Genomic DNA, 21,443 nt, shown 5'->3' with positions numbered 1-21,443 from the left:
GTTCATGTGCGGTATGTATGTCCACTTATTACTTAAGCAGTTTTACCGAAAGAAAGAGTAAACAGGCCTCTGTTCACAATCTGCCATAATGCTGGTACGTAAACAAATAAATTTAGCCAGTACTGATAATGGTATTAAATGGCCTATCATCACACCATTAAAATCAGTGGTCCAAAGGAGAGCAATGCTTTGTCGGAAGTTAGAATGTAGTTAGCATGTAAGGGATGCTACAATGTTGAGAAACACAATGGGTCTTCTCTTTCGTTCAGTGATCAATATTTTCATCTCAGGGAGTTACACAAGTTCTTGCTGCTTAGCTCAGCCAGTAGATGGGAACCCCTTCTTAAATCGATTAGCATCATTTAGTTGACAACATCGATCACCACAGTGTGTGGTTTACTGAAACTTCCACTTCATCAAACTGTTCTACCATTTAGGGTCCCCATAAGAAAGAACAGTGGAGCAGTTGCATGCACCGTCATTTGGATTCATGACAGTGATTCGACATGGTCCCGGTGATAACAATGCCAGACAAAGCTCTCTACGCTCTGCATCTCACATCTATGATCTGTTTGACAGTAGCGTTGCCCCCCCAGAATAATTAGCACATGGCTACAGACTTAACAGAAGCTTTGGATGGCGGCTTGACGGATATAAACAGATCCATTAATTGTTAGAGGAATCGATGAAAAGGAAAGAGAGGTTAATGTCACATGGCTTGGAAGATGGGAGTACAATAATTCAGTGCAATATGTTCAAAACAGGTAGGTAGGTGACGTGAATGGAGGATTGATATGTGCAAGTCTTTATGATACTGATAGTCATAGGCATCTATCTTTAATCAACAGGGAATAATCTTTAACCATATGAATCTTTATAATTGTTATTCCACTGATTGAACAGAGTGTGTGTTTATTTATTTATTTATTTATTTTGTGGCAGAAATAATAAATCAGTGACGTTTTCTTTGGTGATTTTTCTATTTGAGAAAGTCCTCATCAGATTATAATCAATCAAGAACAATAATAATATGATAATTTTATCTTAAAATGCTAATCTGACATTTAATTCAAGTTGCTTTAGCAACGTAATCAAACATAAATAAATATGTTTTTTTTTTATTGCCGAGCCAGCATCCTATTTCATTTTAATTACAGGTTAGAGCATTAAATAGGAAAAATCATAACTTATATGTTTACTTTCTTATCTCTCTTTCTAGCTACATGTCTTTGTTTGATTTTGTATATTCTTCTTGTGTCGGAGCATCCTCTTGGTAAGTTTTCTCACAAACGCCAACATGAGACGAGGGATTATGCTTAGGATAGTGATCATGTGTGATTTTTTTTAATATTTGTAAGTTATATTTTATTTTATAATATTTTGCCTATTTTTGTTAGAAGGAATAATAATGTTTAACCTTTAGTTACAATAAAAAAATAGGTAAAATGATATAAAATGAAATAGAAGTTAGAAAAGAGAGGCAAGAGATGCTTAATTTAGGAGTATGATCATTGTCAAGGAGTATAAATTGTTTAACCTCGAGGAGTATGATCATTGTCCTAAGTATATTCTCTCCGCCTCATTGGTGATATTTGTGAAGGAAAATCGCTCGAAATATAATCGGGATATATATTCTTCCGTAGGCATATTACGGAAAATTAGGATACTTAATTTAGGAGTTGTAGCTGAAAAGAGAGACAAGAGAAAAAGAAAAAAAAACACAATTGAGTTGTATTTTTTGTCATTAAAAAAAAGAGGGTTACGGTAAACTTATATAATTTATGGTTTCCCATTTAATGCTTTAACAATCTCCAATTAACTTATAATGAAATAAAGATGATTCTATGTACTTTAAACCTGAAGAACTCAATGGAATAATTTTTGCTATGTGGCTTGAACAGTTATATCTGCAGTAGAAAATTACCTCCACTTGTTTATTCTTCTCTGATAAATCTCTCCAGGAGAGATGGAGTACCTCTTTGTAGGTTTCCGTCGAATGGCGTATCTAAGAAATCTATAAGCATATATGATTTGTGTTGAGCACAAACAGATCTTAATCATCGTCCTTAATCTAGTTTGGCAACGTTAGCTAGCCTTCTTCTATATAAAGTTCTCAACTTGTTTGGTTTAAGCTTCAGTTGAATCAAGCTTGTTTAGGGCTCTAACAGTTATGTAGAAGACCACAAAGTTGACTCGTGATTACATTGACCTTTACCGTGTATGACACGACGTATGAACCATCAAATTAAGTGAAATAAAAGACTCGAGCTACGTACGTACATTAGTAGGTTTGGTGTCAAAACTCTTCTCATATCTTAATGCTGCGTTCTGAGAAGTCAATGCATTCACATGCTGTACGAAGCACTTGCATCGTAGGAACCTTTCTTTATCGTGAAATGGGACCCAAATGTCCGATTTTTGTCTTAGCTTCAAACATCGTTATCATTCATGCTTTGTAGCCGAATTCCATCTCGTATGGAACCCAGATTTCACTGCAGTAGCTACAGAATCAATCTAGTCGACCTTTTTCTTTTAGCCAATCAATCTCATCTTGTTCGATCGATCGATCGTCATTGCCTGGTAGAAACTGGCTAATCCAGGCGGGACCATGTCTTTCCTTCCTCTCTTGTCCACCCTATCTATGCACTTCCCCCATCCTAATGAATTCCCTGCACCACCACAATCTTCCTTGTTTTTACGACCAGTACGTGAACTCAACAACGTGTATGTCGTGCTCTCATCTCATGCAAATTCTAAGTTCGTGCATGTATGCATCTCATTCCCCTTTTAAAAAGGTTAGCGGGGAGAGGTAGCAAGACGGACCAGAGAGCAGTGAGCTGCTGGCTCGTACTTGCTTTGCTGTTGTAGACATGAATCGCTCGGTTGCATGTCCTTTCCTCCTCTTCTTCCTCTGCCTTGCTACCGCGTCCGGAGGAGGGCAATGGGAGCTTCTCCAACCCAGCATCGGCGTGTCGGCGATGCACATGCAGCTCTTGTCCAACGACCGCGTCATCGTCTTCGACCGCACCGACTTTGGCCCCTCCAACCTCTCCCTCCCCGGCGGCCGCTGCCGGAACGACCCCCGCGACTGGACCCTCACCGTCGACTGCACCGCCCACGCCGCCGAGTACGACGTGCCCTCCAACGCCGTCCGCCCGCTCACCGTCCTCACCGACCCCTGGTGCTCCTCCGGCACCGTCTCCCCCGACGGCCGCTTGATCCAGACCGGCGGCGCGAACGATGGCGAGCGCGCCGTCCGATACCTTGACCCCTGCCACGACCGCCTGTGCGACTGGGAGGAGGACGCGGCGGGCCTCGCGGCGCCGCGGTGGTACGCCACCAACCACGTCCTCCCCGACGGCCGCGCCGTCGTGGTCGGTGGCCGGTCGCAGCACAACTACGAGTTCGTTCCCAAGCTCGGCGCGGCCGACGCGGGCGCCGTCAGCCTGCCTTTCCTCCGAGAGACGCGCGACGCCGAGTACAACAACCTCTACCCCTTCGTCTACCTCAACGTCGACGGCAATCTCTTCGTCTTCGCCAACAACCGCGCCATCCTGCTCGACTACAAAACCAACAGCATCGTGAGGACGTACCCCACCGTGCCCGACGGCCACCCTCGCAACTACCCAAGCACCGGATCCTCCGTCCTCCTCCCGCTTCAGCCATCGGGCTCTGAAGCGGAGGTGCTGATCTGCGGTGGAGCACCCGAGGGCTCGTTCACGAAAGCCTCGACGCAGAAGGTGTTCGTGGGGGCTCTGAACACGTGCTTAAGGATCCGCATCAACGATCCCTCGCCGTCGTGGTCCGTGGAGACGATGCCGACGCCGAGGGTCATGGGCGACATGATCCTGCTCCCCAGCGGCGACGAGGTGCTCATCATCAACGGCGCAGCGGCTGGGAGCTCGGGGTGGGAACTCGGACGAGAGCCAGTCTTAACGCCGGTCAGCTACCGTCACGGCAACCCGGCCGGCAGCCGCTTCGACGTGAAAACCCCGGCCACCATCCCCCGAATGTACCACTCCACCGCCATTCTGCTGCGCGATGGCCGGGTGCTCGTCGGCGGGAGCAACCCTCACGCGTTCTACAACTTCACCGGGGTCGACTTCCCGACGGACCTCAGCCTGGAGGCCTACTCACCGGCCTACCTGGAAGCAGCGAACTCCAACGCCCGACCCACGGTCACCTGGGCCGGTACTCCGGTGGAGTTGAACTACGGGAAGCCGTTCAGCCTGCGATTCTCTGTGGCGGCCATGAGCGAGAAGGGCGTCCTGGTGACGATGGTGGCGCCGTCGTTCGCGACGCACTCCTTCTCCATGAACCAGAGGTTGCTGATCCTGGAGAGCGAACTGGCCGCGGCGGCCGACGCGGAGTCGTCACTGTACGTGGTGGACGCGATGGCGCCAAGCTCAACTTTCATGGCGCCGCCAGGCTATTATATGGTGTTCGTCGTCAACGGAGGGATCCCAAGCGAGGGAGTTTGGGTCCACATCCAACACTAGAAGGAAGCCATAGTGGTGGAACGTCTGGAGGTGCGACGTCTGTTACTGTGACATGAGTCGTCTTGTAGCCACCGACACTTGCGGATGGAATGCAGCGTCCGCTTGACGACGCCGGTGTTCTGGGCCGAGTTCTTCGTTGGACTCGGATAGGTTTCATCTTTTGGTCGCATTGGGGCCAGGACCCCCCGAAACAGTGCCTAAAGATTCGTGCGTCGTGGTTGATCCGTCTGCTGGGGCCTACAGGGAAAGTTGCGTGCACACGGGGACCCACAAAAATGCCTAAGCAACGATTGGACAGATTGATCCAGTAGATATTCCTCGGGTCGGGTCCTGCCGAAGGCACCCCCGCGAGGCCGACCCGCTTCGGCTACCACCATGGCGACCCACGCCCTTCGTTCGTCCTAAGGGGCCCACAGGAAATGCAAACTGGGGATCTAATGATGGATTTAAAGAAAACGTATGTACGTCTTAGACGATGCTAAGGAATATCCCTATATATTTCAATTATACATTTGAGTAGAATTAAGATAAATCAAAGGACCTGAATGAATAATTAAAATTTATATTAATATATTAATATCAGAAGGAGGGTTTATGTGTTAAGAGAATTATATTGAAATTTGTTATGAATATCATAACATCGATGTTAAACCCAAGATTTAAAGTCGAGTTGGGAAACTCATTTTTTTTCGATCCTTTGATCTTGTTTTGACATTCAAACATCATCTATTGAATTCGATCATCTTTGGACACCAAACTTTCGATAAATAGAGTTGGACTCAAATGTTGATCCTTTCACATATCATATTAGACATTCAAAATCTAACTTAACAAGCTATGTTATACGAGAATTAGGTTAGAACTTCGTGCAATGGTTAAGAATACCCTACGCTATTGATGCGAAGCTCCACATACATGTTAGAATTAAAAAATAATTTTTATTATCCCCAAATTTTTTATCATGATTTGAGGATAACCAAATGAGCTGTGTAGATCATTATGTAACTGATCAAAATGCTTAAGCTGAAGTTAATAATAGATCATTATAAGTTAATCTTAATCTTATCCGATGTACAAAGGTTTGACATGACTCTGATGGGCTAACTAACTTATTAACTTCGTTTGATCGAAACAATTGACCAAAATGATTAAGCTGAAATTATTCTTAATAATATTCTTAACAATTGACAAATGGGATGTTACAACCTACCTTAGCTTTTTTGTCCATTCAACTGTTTGCTTGACTCTTAGCATTTTTTTTTTTTTTGTCGATTCAACAAAAACATAGATGGTTGTGATTAGATGTAGAATATTAGGTGTAAGGGTTAATGTATGAATCATCAGATCAAATCAAATCAAATCGGATTTAGAAGTGCAACTAAGAAACTAACAAAGGTCAGATGACTGCAGATGACTATAAAGCATCTCTTTTATCTCTAATGAGAACGAATCGAATTATCCTTTTTTATCTCATCTTTTATATCCCACAGGATCAAATATAATCATGAAACATCTTTTATCTCTTATATAGCTGAATCTGTTGATGATAAAGCATCCTTTATCTCTAACATGATTCAATCATTCCTATCTCATTCCAATTATACGACAAAACATGTGTCAAAACATAATCATAGATAAATGTTAAGGAGATATAACTTACAAACTCATTGACACCTATGTAAACATTCCATCACCTTAACATGTCAACTCGGTATGACAGAGTTAATTGCAACTCTCGATCATTCGACCGATCCTTTATATCCGAGTACCTTCTAAAAATCTCTAGTAATAATTCTCTTCGTAGATTAATTATTCACTTATTCTTGACGACTATTAAAGTTATATATAAAGATCCTATGTATGTGCTATAGATTATCCAACTCTTTGAATCTTATATTTCTTCTATTATTTTCTCGACTCTAACTTAGGGATCGAAAAGAATTTTCTCGGTCACCCCTAACTTCAATTTTGTTGAACACAGATATTTTTTAATGCCAAGTTTATAATAGGCTCAAATTCGACTGTAACTTATGCATCTAAAGAAATTTACTATGTTCATAATAAACTCAAATTCGAATGAAGGTGGGTGCAGTCAAAACCTGTTCAAATGACACTATGTAGTCAACTACTTTTTGAATCACATAACACTTGATTCAATCAGCTTTGCATCAAAAACAAGAAAAAGGTTTATGGAGAAAGCAAAAAACCAAATACCTACAATTGTGATATATAAACAGTCCCAACCACTACAAATTTCTTGAAAGAGAAGATAAATATCATGTGAACAGGTCATAAGATAACAGACACCGTTTTTCTATATATATTTTGTTCTACAACATAACATATCATTTACAAAACACATCGATATTCATCGAAACAATCCACCAGCTCACAATTAAGTTATATTTTTTAGTAGAATATATAGCAACTGTAGTCACATTGTTGTAGAGTCAAATGTTATATATATATATATATATATATATATATATATATCAAGTCGCATGATCACATCTCACTTCACGCAGCATCTTAAACGATGGAACACGAAGCAGACCAAAACGGCATGATTTCCTCTTTTGGTGAATGCTAGCATTTGCTTGATTCTAGCTTAGCAGAAACGTCGTTCTGTTGTTGCTGTGGTGCTGGCAGTTGGAGAGAAGTCTCCGCAGTTTGCTGCTTCTGTTGTTGCTGATGCAGCTGCAACTGATGCAATTGAGACATCGGAGGATTCAGTTGCATCTGCCGATTTATGCTCTTTGAGAGCTGAGCCTCGCTGATCTCTCCAGTAGCGAGTTTTAGACGCTGGACTTCTGCACTCAGTGCTTCATTCAGGGCTGTATCATATGTGATTGTTATAGCAAGCACTAAAATGAACTAGCGAAAGATGAGCAAAGAGAGAAGAGCAAAACTAAGTTGGATCCAAACAGAATAAAACTTTGTAAAGATCTAAGTGGTCCTCTGAACATATTGGAAATCAATCGCAACATAGACCGGAGATCTCATAAGATGTATCAATATAAAACAACTAAAAAATGAAATAAAAAATAATTAGCTACCAATACCACTGTATGTCAGTAACAAATTCATTTACCAAGTGCAGGATCAAATTTTCATTGGATGTAGGTTTATGAAATCCTTGATGAACATAGAAGGAACAACTCGTGTTTCAGTAAAAGACACCAGTTCAAAATTAAAACACATTTTAGTAGAAAAGAAGTGACAGACCAATTTGCATGGACTGCCGTACCACCCAAAATTGTACAAAATAGAATGGTCTGATGGCTGGCTAAGACATGCACCAGCCTGTTTCGGCCCGTACACAGAAAATGTGTTCGACCATTACCAATCAGATTTTGACCGTACCAAGCTGAGATTCATCGACACCAGCCTCTCCAATTGAAGATATTTAGCTTCTGTGTTTTCTTTATCTAAGCATAAAGAATATTGATAAATATTGATTGATTAGGGACTAATTAATTAACTAAGACCTAACTATAGGTATTTAAGAAAAATATATTAGATTGACCATGTATTTGACTTCTTGCATTATTTACGAGCTAATTCTACCATGTTTGATGGATAAAACATGGATAATTGGATCTTACTAATTCATGCTTAGGTAGATTATGCATGATTTAGACCTAATGAGTGGTAATTAAAAAAATTAAGCATATTGCACCATGTTTCAACTTCATTCTACCATGTATTGCAGCTAATTAGAGGCTTATTATTGCATAATTAAGAAGTATAATCATAATTAACATGAAATTAGGATCATTCTCTTAAGTTAAGACCAAAATAGGGGTACGTAGGGGTATTTATGAAATTTTTGGTGGATTAAGAGTTTATTCTTAATTAAAGGTGATTAAAGGCTAACTAGAGCTAATTAGTGTGATTTCTTACCTTTAGACCCAACTAGGAGCCATTGTTGGCTATGATGGGGGGTAGCCGAGTTGGAACACTTCGGGAAGCATCTTGCGGATCCGAGTGGTAGGCTTTTAGGTATACAGTCCATTCCTGATCCTGGAAAGGAAGTTGGAGTGCAACTGACTTGCTTGGCCTCCGCCCTCCAATTGTACGACATTCACGCGCTCCACTTTCCGACTCAATACATCGGCCACGACATTTGCCTTTCCAGGCTTGTACTCCATTGCCATATCAAATTCAGCCAGGAAGTCCTGCCATCGTGCTTGCTTTGGGGAAAGTTTATTCTGTGTTTGGAAATAGCTCAGAGCGATGTTGTTTGTCCTCAGCACAAATCGTGATCCGAAAAGGTAGTGTTGCCAAACTCGTAGACAATGGATCACCGCTGTCATCTCCTTCTCGTGTACTGGATACCGTCGCTCGGTCTCGTAGGCCACCGGATAACCCTCTTGCATGAGTACTCCCCCAATAGCAAAGTCTGAAGCATCTGCATGGACTTCAAAAGGCTCTTCATAGTCCGGCAGTTTAAGCACCGGTTCTTCCAGAACAGTAGCCTTCATATCTTGGAATGCTATTTCACATTTGTCAAACCACTTTCAAGGCTGCTCCTTCAGCAACTCCGTCAGTGGAGTTGCACGCTTCGAGTACCCCGCTATGAAGCGTCGATAGTAGTTGACGAAACCAAGGAAGGATCTCAACTCTGGCACCTTCTTTGGAGTTCGCTTTTCCGCAACCGCTTGCACTTTTGATTTGTCCATCCGAATGGAGCCATCATCGATTCGATGCCCTAAGAATAAGATCTCCGTTTGGGCAAAGTAGCATTTTTCCCTTTTCACGAACAAAGTGTTCTCCCTGAGAACCTTGAAAATTGTCCGAAGGTGCTGGACATGCTCCTCGAGCGTTTGACTGTAGACGACGATATCGTCTAAGTAGACGACCACAAACTTATCCAAATACTCCATGAATAGCTGGTTCATGAGAGTGCAGAACGTGACCGGAGCGTTGGTTAAGCCGAAAGACATCACCAAGAACTCCAACGCTCCATACCTGGTCACACAGGTAGTCTTCGCTTCGTCGCCTTCAGCAATGCGCACCTGCCAATACCCCGACCGAAGGTCGAGTTTTGAGAAATACTTGGCTTTGCCTAACTAGTCGAATAAGTCCGCGATGAGCGAGATGGGATACTTGTTCTTCACCGTCACTTTGTTGAGGGCTCGGTAATCGACGCATAGTCGGAGGCTCCCATCTTGTTTCTTCTGAAAGAGAACTGGAGCTCCGAATGGTGCTTTAGAGCTGCGGATGAGACCACCGCTTAGCAGTCAGTTCACCTAACTGCTTTCTGAGTTCTGCCAACTCTGGCGGGGGCATACGGTAGGGTGGTCTCGCTAGAGGCTTCACTCCTGGCTCCAGCTCGATGTTGTGATCCACGCCTCTGCGTGGTCGAAGAGTCTTCGGCAACTCGGGTGGCATAACGTCATTGAACTCTTTCAGGACGTTCGTCACCACAGCAGGTTCTTGAATAACCTTCTCGTCGAGTGGCAATAGCTTCATAGTAGCCACGAATGTTAATTCACCTTTTCGCACCCCTTTCTTCAGTTGCAATGCCGATATATGTTGGGGTTCCTTGGTTCCTCTCCGAGAGACGGGAACCACGTAGGGGTCATCGCCTCCCATCATACACAAGGAGTTTAGGAACGGCATGGGCACCAACTTCGCCGCGTGCATGAACTCCATTCCAAGAATCACTTGGAAGTCGTCCAGTGGTACTGCCATCATGTTGGTGTTCCCGCTCCATGTTCCGATCTTGGTGGGAACTCCCTTCGCCAACCCGGAGATTCACCTGGCCTCCGAGTTCACCGCCTTCATTCGACTTGGGCTCTTCACCAAGATCAACCCAAGTCACTTTGCTTCTAGATCGGCAATGAAGTTGTGGGTAGCACCCGTGTCCACCATTGCACGGGTCGTTTGGCCATTTAGCTTGATGTCTATGTACATCAGCTCACCACTTCCTGCTTTTTGTAACTTTGTCTTCGTGTTCTCCCCCACTTGACCCCGGATGACATTCAACAAACGCATTACCCCCATCCGGGGTCCTTGCGACTCCTCATCGTCGCTGCTAGATTCAGAACTGCTCGAACTAAGAGCGATAACTTTACCCTTGTCCGATCGGGGGGGGGGGGGGGGGCTGGATGGAAGCTGTTAAAGCATTGAGTGCCTGCTTTTGTGGGCACTCCCTCACCATGTGTGGCTCTCTGCACAAGAAACATCCTCTAGGTTTTGAGGCCTTGCCTTTCGGATTTGGCCCTTTGTGGGAACTCTTCTTTTTTTGTTCGCCCCCGAGCTCCTTTCCTCGAGAATATTTTGGAGGGCGATTGTTTGAAGATTATTTCCTCCTTCCCGGGTCTTCAGAGGAAACAAAGTCGGTGAGTCTTTCTGTACCAGCAATTGCCCCGACCACATCAGTGACATTCCTTCGATTTAGTTCTTGTTGAGCCCAGGGCTTCAGACCATCGAGGAAGCTGAACAGCTTGTCCTTCTCGGACATGTCCTATATGTCCAGCATTAGCGCAGAAAATTGTTTCACGTAGTCTCGGATGGAAGTACTCTGGCGGAGTTGTCTCAACTTCCTTCTTGCGACGAACTCTGTGTTCTCCGGTAGGAACTGAGTTCTCAACTCCCGCTTCAAGTCCTCCCATGTGTCAACCCGACACCGACCTTGTTGGATCTCCTCCCAGCGGGTTCGTCACCAAAGTTTTGCATCTCCGTTCAGATACATTGTTGCTAGAGAAACTTTGGTATCTTTAGAATCGGGCCTCATAGCTCAAAAGTATTGTTCCATGTCGAACAGAAAATTCTCGAGCTCTTTGGCATCTTTGGCCCCTCCATAACTATGAGGCTCAGGTGCCCTCAAGTTTTGTGGTGGTGCAACGCGGCTGTTGCTTCGTCCCGCATTTAGTGCTCTTGTGAGCATGGCCACCCTTGAAGTGAGTTCCGCCACAACTTCCTGCAGGTGTTGCACGGAGTCTTTGGTGTCATCTGACAGTCGGTCATCTAGGTTCTCGACCTTGTCGATCCTGGACTCCGCTTCCTCTTGCGAGCTCTCTACCCCAACAAGCCTTTGTTGGCCATGGTAGAGTTCCTCCACGCTCGCTTCAAGAACATCCAAGCGGGTTTTCGCCGTTGTGAGTCTCTCCTTGTAACTCTTTTTCCCGGTTGGCGCTCCAGATTGCGCCTCCTCCACTCGCGGAGAGTAGCCAACTTCTCGCTCATCATGTTCGCTGCCGCGCTCCTCTTGAGCAGCTCCAACAGCATGAGAGCGAGTGTGCACATGCAGCCCATCTGCGGCTACTTGGGGCAAGGGTCCGACTTGCCCCGTCTTGCTTGATTCGCCACGATGCTTTGTCATGGCGAAGTTGTAAAGTTCCTTCGCTGCTCACTCGAAGTGCTTGGCTGCTCTGATACCACAATGTCACGGCCTTAGCTAGAATTGCCTAAGACGTGAGGCACCCTTGCGGCCAAGACGCGAACTTAGCTTGCCTTGCCTAAGTCGCCCTTCGCCCTTGCGATATTGCTCCGCAAAGATCAGCCCACTTGCAACCTCTCGCAGGTCCCGAAGGACCTGTAAAAGAGAAAGTTGATTAGTTCGAAAGAACGAGCGACAGACAAGTCCCGACGTCTCGCGAAAGGGGGAAGCTTTACAAGCAATTCAGCAAGCACCTTGTGTGCATAAGAGAACAGAGGGAGAGGGGGAAAACAAGGACTTTAGAGGGTTGAATGAACAGCTGCAAGTCCACAAACAACTGCTCATCGGGTGTCGGGCGCGACAACAAGTTCCCGTCAAGGTAACGTGTGAACTTGCGAAAGGTTGTTCAACGCCCGACACTATACCGAAGCCCCATCCAGCCCGGTGCCACCTGGGGGGTTCCAAGGGGCTGAGATGGTTGACGTTTTGGTGAGCGGAAGCGGACTGCTGAAAACAGCCCGTGGCACACGAAAACGGAGCTGTTTTGGGCTGTTTTGCTCGGTTCGATAAGCGGTCGCTTTGTAGCGCTGCAACTTATTCGAACTTACATTTTTACAAACAAAATGACTCAAAACCAAGACAAAACATGCTGCCAAGCAGCTGTACATGTAGATGCGAGCGACGAACGGTTCGTTGAACGGAGTTATTGCGGGTGCGCGACGACCGTTCGTGACAATAGGGATCCAGCTTAGCAACACGCTAGTCATTTAGAGAACTACCATCATTGGTTTACAACTATCAGTTAGGGTGATGGAATAGCCTGTTTAAATCAACATATAGTCAACGGATTTCAAGATGAAATGAAGACAATTCCAATTTCCAAGATGAAATGAATAAGAAAAAAAATTGAGGCATTAATCTATGATTAATGAGGGTCACGACAATGATGTGATCTTCCAGCTCTTGTTCATGCCTCCTTGGAGCGTCAGCCATATGTATATGAGGAGGCCATGGGAGGCCCTGACTTTAGCTCGGAACCAACGGTTCCAGTTCCTAACTTTTGGGAACCAGAACTAAACTGCACAAGGCGAGTTCCGGTTTGAATCATTTTCGTTTCCCTTTTTTCACTTTTAATTTTTAATGAAAAATAATTTAACTAAGCAAAAATCATAATTTATTTCTAAGTGTTGATCATAATGCCACTTTGAAAAGTTGATGTATTTCAATACATGTAATGAGTCTAGTGACATAAAAATTGATATAAATTTGATAAAATTATAAAATTGTCAATCACTCTAATGTCAATGTCCCAATTGTTCCTTCGATTGATATGCGAAACAAGTATTTGTTGTCTTCATGGAGACTTCTTGTTTTCGTTTCCTGCCTTGGTCTAATTGTCAATGCATGCTTGAGCCTCAACTAGTTATTTATATGACCATTGGGATGGGCAAACTAATCATTTGCCACTCTAGGCCTCAAATGATCGATCGTTGATCCAATGGGGCTCAAACGAACATCCCAAATAGCCCCAAACGATCGGTCCACACTCAACAAAACAAAGAAGGATTAATGATGCATATATGAAGGAAAAGAACACATTGGCAAAGTCATTACTAAAGATTTCAACTTCCACAAAATTTCAACCCAAGGTCCATAACACCAATTAACAAAGCATTATGTTGTCTATTCAAAATGCTGGTCCTGCATCCAACCGCCTCCAGTGAAGGGGATACACGACATTTATCTCGATGAGGTTGCAGTTATCAAAACATTCAAGAAGTTACGGGACCCATATGGTGTGATATTGATGTATGATAGTTGGTTCAAACCCACCAAAATGAGCATCATTAACGTCCCGATATATTGCAACAAAAAATTTAGCAGGCAAACTATATAGAGTGTTTGATGGACATGGTACTAAAGGAGATTGTTCTGAAGTATGTTGTCCATGTTATGATTTGGAGCAAATTTCAAGAAGAAGGTTAGAGTGCAAATGATGGAGCCTAAAGGAAACTTTTTAGGCACCATGTGTAAACATTGCATGGACTTGATGATGAATGATATTAGTGAACTGACAACAGTCATCGATCAGGAAAACAATGTCGAGGGCACAATCCATCACAAAATTCATCTATAACTATCACTAGGTGTTACTAGATATAAAAGTTCACAACAGAGAGATCTGCCGACCGATCATCACTCATTTGCCATGAACCTAATCACTTTAAAGTCCATTCAACAAGAAAAAGGATATTAAAGTCAATGTTCACATGATCAGAATGGGTCGATTCTTGATATTCAAGTTCATTGCATGAAAATGAAAGTGGAAATGTACATCCTCTCTATTAGGTTGTGGGATTTAGTCTCTCAGATTATCATAGCAGTCGAGTCACTTTATGTCGTCCTTCCAAAAGTTGATATGGACAAGAGGCCACAAATTGAAACCTGCCACAAATTGGCGGGTCACAATCATAGGCGTCCGCCCAGCGTGCGAAGGGAAAGGGGAAGGCAACAACATCATGTGTCCGCCTGACATTCGAAGGGAAAGGGGAAGGCAGCAACATCACATCCGTCCGCCGAACATACGAAGGGAAAGGGAAAGGCAGCAACATCATGAGCATCTACCCAAGGAGTAATAGTTTCAGCTCAATGATGAGACAGTCTCCCTTGTATTCCATGCTTTGTGAGGTTCATGGAGTCACTAGCGATGTGAACAAGATTTCATCGGTCACTCATCGGTCGATGTGGTGACAACAACAATCATTCAATTATTCCAATTGCTCAATCTCAAGATTCAAATCACTGAACTCTAGGAACCACACATGGTCGGAAGGATAGAGGAAAGTAGAAGGCAGTCGCTGACTTTAAATAGATGCAACAGGAGCACAACATATTTGCAACCTTCATATTACAAAGGATTTTATGACCAATATATATATGGTGATATATGCCCTTTTTTTCTAAGTCTGATCGTTCTTATGCCACAAAGCAAGTTAGTATTGATGGTCGAATTTCTAGTGCACTCCAACTCCACAGCCTTTATGCCACAATCATACTTGTCTAGAGAGGCTCCTAGGACACATGTTGTTAATGACAATGAGACAACAACTACTAACATGTTCACCATACAACATGTTGTGGGAGCATTTCCAATATTACATCCGACAAACCTACCATATCGATAAACAATTTCAAAGGATAAGGACCCCGATCCATTGATCATAGAGTCCTATCATTTAGTAAATGACAATGGTACATGTATATATTAGTATAAGTGTATATATATATATACACACACACATATATACATATATATACATATATATACACATATATATACATATATATACACATATATACACATATATATACACATATATACACATATATATACATATATATACATATATATATATATATATACATATATATATATATATATATATATATATTCATGTTACATCAATAGTTTATTTTGCTCAAATCTTGAAGTTTCGACCCCTAATCCAACATCTCAACTCTTTTCTTTGTAGGTAATTTAAAATCAGCGTGCATAACTTCAACGGATGATCGTGCAACAAAATTCTTCCTTCGTAGATCCAAAAGGATAAGATTCTCATCTTTCAATCCTTATAGCCTAAAATTTCTATTCATTTATGAGAGATATATTTTATTCTTATTTAAATTTAACATATATGCCAAAAAATTAGGATAAAAATCCTGAAATAAGGTTTATTTTAACTATTTTTTCATTCTTCTATTTATTGATATGTACTTGTACTAACAAACAGCACATCGGTATCGACTGATTTGTATTGGTCTGAGACGATACAAGATGGCAATCCTTGCAAATTTGAACAACATAAATGTTATTCTTAGAAATACAGTATCCGAATTGCAAATTCTACAATTAACTTGTAGAACTTAAAAGGATAAAAAAAATGTATGGGTTCTTTATAAAGAGCTACCAAAATGTATCCAAAAAATACACAAAAATACTCATGATCCAAAATCATGCATGTCAACATGTGCAATTGATCGCTTTTCAATTTTCAATACCATAAAATAAATTAGGTTATATACAATCACAAATCTCAATGGGCGCAAAAGATCCATGTAGCCGAGCACAAATAGATGACATACGGATTTGTTGTTGTTGTATACAATCACAAATTTTGGTTTTCATGCTAGAGTTTTATATATTTATTGTTAGAGGTGCACTATGAAATTGCTTATGGTACTATTTTTATTTGGAACAATCAAAAGATAAGATTTTTATAAGAGGAAGTCATTGTTTCTTTAAACGTGATCGCTTACCACTTTGTTCCTTTTTCATACATGTGAAGTGTTAAATATTTCATGATCACTCAATCCCTTATCTATAAATAAATTGACCAGACAAGTACACAACAAAATGTTTAAAATATAAAAACAATTAAAAATGAACCTGAGATAATCAAATTGCTAAAATTGATTAGAATTAATAAAGAATAGACATGCATTGCCTAAAATGGTTTGTTTTGAGCAAAAAACTAAAGCACCTTAAAGAAAAACCCAAATAACACAAAGCAAGCAACAAACATTATATATTGCTGAATGCTTATTCTTCATGGTAATTAAAACTGCCTGACCATAACCTGGAAGGTGTGTCAGAATTACCAGATGTTAGTAGTCACCAATGTTGAAAGGTAAGTTAGAGGAAACTAAAAACAGTTTATACATCAGATGTTGTCCTAAAATAATGAAACTTACTGATGTTTATGTGGTTCATATGCATGAAGTGGTCATCCTGGGTATCTTCAGAGAATCACCATGCGTACATGTTACCACCATAAAGGCATACCAATATATGTAATAAAATCCGCCTTTATACTTTAATACCTCTTATTTGAATTAATTATAAACTTGAGTTATGGAGGCAATCCTTAGAAACTATAGGTTTTAGATTAAATAAGACTAAAACTGAATATATGAGATGCAATTTTATTAATTCTAGGAACAAAGAGGAAAACATAGTTAGGTTGGATGGACAAGAAATATCTTGTATCAATTATTCAATAAGATGGATAGATCAATGAAGATATTATTCATAGAGTAAAAATAAGATAGTTAAAACGATGAGGGGCGTTAGGAGTCTTGTGTGGTCATCGGATATTTTTGAGACTAAAAGGAAAATTTTATATGATAATTGTGAGACCACAATGCTTTATGAGTCTATATATTAGACAGTCAAAAAACAACATATACAAAAAGTTTGTGTTCTCAATATGTGAATACTGGAATGGATGTGTGGAGTTACTACGAAAGACAAGAAAAGAAACATTTATATTCGTGAACAACTAGGTATCGTTTCAACTGCGGATAAGATGAGAGAAAATCGTTTAAAATACTATGTGCATATGCGTAGGAAACTTTCGGATGCAATAGTCAGAAGAGGCGAAATGATTAATACTAGTGATACGATAAGAGAGTGGAAAACCTAAAAAGACTTTCATAGAAACTATAGATAAAGATTTAAATACTTTGAACTTAACACATGATTTTTTACAGATATCAACGACGACAAAAGATTCATATAGCTGATCCCAAATGATTAGGACTTACAGCTTTGTTGTTTTTGTTGTATCAACCTTCCTATGTTTACTGTTATCAGCTACAGTACTGCACAGACCAAACCATACTAAATGATGCATAAGGAATACTTACCAAAACATGCATTTTTACAGGTCTGACCAAGCATTTTAGATACTCCAGTTGCATTGTTGGACGCATTGCACACGACTCTACCCTTTTTTACTTTTAACCAGAACTAGGAAGACAAAGAACTAGAACTGGCCATGAAGTCAACTGCCTAGTGCAGCAGCACAAAAATAAGATATAGGGGAAAGTACAAACGTTATTGGATTTACATATCGTATCTAGTATTTACATCTCAATTTTATAAAATTGTAAAATCTTAGATGAGTTATTAACAAGCCAGAACAACTTAGACTGTGAACCATGTTTGATATCTATAACTAAATATCTAATAAGCACCCTAGTTGAGACTTAGTAACTAAATAAGAACTGAACACGAATAAGAAATTGGATCATATAGAAGCCAACCTATTTGGCTAATGTTCTAAACATAGAAATCTCATCCAACATCATCAGATTCCACTAACTTTGGGATCATTCTTCAAGTAAAGTAATTCTAAGGAATTTTCTTGGTCACAAATATATAATCATCCTTAGGGTGACCATCAGATCGATTGCCAGGCTATCACAGAATTTCTGCCTCCTGAAGCTTCCCTTCCCTAATATTGTTTGAGAATGGAAATTAAGACCAAATGCTAGAGTACTATGACATGATTAGTACTACATCAATCCTAGCATCGTAAGAGTTCCACCATAAAGAATAATAATGAGATAAGTTAAGCTAAAATGAAACTGTGATACAATACTTGTATGGATGGAAGTGTCTTGCCACTGCAGACTAGGTCACACAGTTCTGGCAAAAACTACAGATCAGTATATTAAATTTTAGTTCTAAATTTTCTTAAATACATAGTTATGTTTTTCTTTTCTTCTTTTAGGGCTTTAGAGAGTTAGGTTCTGACCTTTTCTTGTAAGTAAAAGATTTTATTGCTTAAACCACAAAGCCTGTATAGACTGACTGCTACATTGCTATACAACTCATCACCAATAAGACTCAAACCAACTCGTAGATTAGGTGCATCAACCTTGAAGTCAAGTCACTTCCAACACATGCAAATTGAAGTTATTAATTTTCTTTTCAAAGAAGACAACATTTTTGACATAAGTTTTCATTCGAAGGCTTCAATTTTCAAAATTTTTGTCTAGTTGAACATTTTGAGGTGAGTTTGTCCAGCATAATTGAGATTTCAGATGGATATTTATGCAAAATTGCAAGGAACTGCAAATTGAAAGTGAAACATATAGTGTACAGTTGTGTTTCCATTTAAGTGCAGCAAACATGTTATAATGCAAAATCATGGGACTACTTTGTAGATGAGACAAATACAAATTCTTGAATGTAAACATAATTTGAGAAATATTGGGTCATGACAACAGATGCACAATATCCACAAATATAACTTGTACACAAGCAACGACAAAAGGGGCATTTAAAAGAATAGCCATGCTTAGTGAGTGTCTAAAACAAAGCATGAGTCATTCAGTAGGAAACATACCGCATGACACTACCTCAACAACTGCATATCTAGTCAGCGTTCATCTTTCATGGGAAAGGCTTTTCAAAATTCTTTTTCTTTAATTTAAAATTAAGTCCAAAAGTTGTTGACAAGAAAATTACCATCTTTCAGCTGTGCTTGTTGCTCCATGGCTTGAAGACGGAATTTTAGTTCATTGTTCTGACTTGCCAGTCCGGCCGAATCCCTCTGCAAACAGGTTTCAGTAAAAGAGAAATAAACAGATGATTGTATTCCCCAACAAGCAACTAACAATAAATGCAGGTAGTCTGAAGAAAGTCCTAGGCAGCAAACCTGTAGCAAGGTCAATTGTGCTGACAGTGTAGTCGCTTCTGTTTGCAAGATCTGCACCTTATGTTCCAATTCTGTGATATACCGCATCTTGCGCTCCTTAGAACGGGCAGCTGACAGGCGGTTTGCCAAAATCCTTGCATCCAGAGCACAAACGTCAGTAAAAACAAAATCCACATTCACGACTCGTGCTTGAGCTTGGCATTCGAATTAAAAAGAGCACCTTTTGACTTTTTTAGGATCTGCTAATGCCATCTCTGCGAGCTTCTCATCTGCCATAATCTTCTTCATCTCGGCACTGCTAAACTCGCCATTTCCAAACTCCAAGCTGAATGTATTCATTGTTTCATCCATTGAGCCACTTCGCGATAGTTGCCCCATCTGGTTTCCAGGTGAAGCTGGAAATTTGGGAGATTCATCCCCAAAATGGAGCTTGCCCATGAAACTACTATCCATGGAAAGACTCCTGCGGTGCCGTGGATTCATTGCCGTCAAATCCCCCACTGCGCTCCTCTTGTTTCCTTCCTTCCTCTCCCTACCGCAACTGCCATCACCGCCGCTCTCGTTGACGCTGCTCTCCGCCTCGTTCTCGCTGCTGTCGGCCCCGCTCGTCCTCGTGCCGCTCAGCCTGCTGCTCTCCACAACATCCTCCTGCTTCTCCTCCGTCCCTGAGTTCAACGTGTCGAAGCTATCCATGTAGGTGATGATCAGATCGTCCTCGACGCAGCTCGCCTCCGCCTGCTTGGGGGAGGGCGCGGGCCGCTGGTGAAGCGGAGGCTGCGCCGCCGGGGGCGAGGGGAGGGGGAGGCCGAAGGGGATGTCGCTGTTTGAGCGGCGGTGGGCCCGGCGAGGGGGTAAGCCGTCGCGGGGGCCCGGTGTCCGGGCCACAGGCGGCCGGTCGTCGACCATCATGGGGTCGATGAGCAAGGGGAGAGGAGGAGGAGGAGGGGTCAAGTGGGGCAAGGAGTCGAAGGCGAGGGGTTGAGAGAGGGAGCGGGAGTGAAACGGTGACGCGACGGCGGCAGCGGGGGAGGAGCTCGGGGAAGGGGGAATCGGCGGAATGCCCGGCCGTTTGGCAGCGGTGGAGGCGTCGGGGCTGAAGCTGGCAGAGAAGTGGCGGAACGGAAGAGCGAAATTTGGGAGATCCAAAGGGCTCGGGAGCCTCGAGGAAAAAGAGGAGCAGGAAGAAGACGGCAACGTTGGGGCAGCGGCGGCCGCGGCAGAGGAGCTAGAGGAGGAGTGAAAGCGCTGCATCATGCCGCTGCGGCTATCTTCCATATCTTCCACTCCAGCTTCTATTGCTGCTGTAGGAGGTGTATATATAAAATACAGTAGAAGAACAACAAAACTACGAAGAATTGTGGAATGATGGCGATGGAGAGGATGGCCGGCGGGCCTGCGGGCAGCGGGCGGCAGAGGTGGAGTTGGGCCGAGATGACTTGGGGAGGCGGAAGAGCCGAAGCGAGGTCGGAGGCAGTTCTAATGTCGTCGTTGCTGTTGTCGCTGCCGCAGTCGTGTCGTTTACTTCGTGTGCGAAGCGGACGCCGACAGGGTTTAGCTAGCGAGCCACCACCTTCAACCGCATCCCGTCAACGTGGGCTTTGTCTATACGGCGATCGTAGCTAAAACCCTGTTCGACTCGAGGCAGCAACGCGAAAGTAGAGGAGATGGGGTCCTTCACTTACCCAACCAAAACCTGAAGATCAAGAATGGGTCCCGCAGTAAGTTCCAATCACAGCTCGGGTAATCGGCGACTTCACGTCCGGAAACCTCCGCGAGATGAAATTGCGCATTTACGTCTCATCCCGCGTGCATTTCGGAACCGTAATCTGATTCCGGAGATGAGTCCGTTGACATTAATGGACCGGTCCGGTCAAAATTCTTTCCTGAGAAGCAAACCGTTTAATATCCCGGCGTGGTTCGGTTCGGTTCGGTCCAATTTCGCCGCAGGTTACGGAGTGAGCACATGGTGAGCTCCTGGTTTTGTTCTCGCCTAGCTAATAAAGAGTAAATAGGGGGGGCCGCAAGTCACGGAATGGCAATAGCATAAATGGG

General features: G+C 42.5%; 2 protein-coding genes across 2 annotated transcripts; one reads left to right on the top strand and one right to left on the bottom strand.

Moving 5' to 3' along the window:
- The first annotated feature begins 2,464 nt into the window (after nt 1-2,464).
- Nucleotides 2,465-4,711, top strand: LOC103978961 (aldehyde oxidase GLOX-like). Its single transcript, XM_009394936.3, has one exon. It carries the CDS (start codon nt 2,871-2,873, stop codon nt 4,497-4,499), a length of 1,629 nt encoding a protein of 542 aa, XP_009393211.2. The 5' UTR covers nt 2,465-2,870; the 3' UTR covers nt 4,500-4,711.
- A 2,177-nt stretch (nt 4,712-6,888) lies between these two features.
- Nucleotides 6,889-20,805, bottom strand: LOC135610649 (bZIP transcription factor 29-like). The gene is made up of 4 exons (XM_065105426.1): nt 19,612-20,805; nt 19,392-19,524; nt 19,202-19,286; nt 6,889-7,333 (listed from the first exon to the last, which is right to left on the bottom strand). Exons 1-4 carry the CDS (start codon nt 20,664-20,666, stop codon nt 7,086-7,088), a joined length of 1,521 nt encoding a protein of 506 aa, XP_064961498.1. The 5' UTR covers nt 20,667-20,805; the 3' UTR covers nt 6,889-7,085.
- Between the last annotated feature and the right edge of the window lie 638 nt (nt 20,806-21,443).

This window comes from Musa acuminata, chromosome BXJ2-4 (genome assembly GCF_036884655.1).
Source record: "Musa acuminata AAA Group cultivar baxijiao chromosome BXJ2-4, Cavendish_Baxijiao_AAA, whole genome shotgun sequence".
Lineage (NCBI taxonomy): Eukaryota > Viridiplantae > Streptophyta > Magnoliopsida > Zingiberales > Musaceae > Musa > Musa acuminata.
Note: the sequence above shows the minus strand (reverse complement) of the source record. Positions and strands in the feature narration are given on the sequence as shown.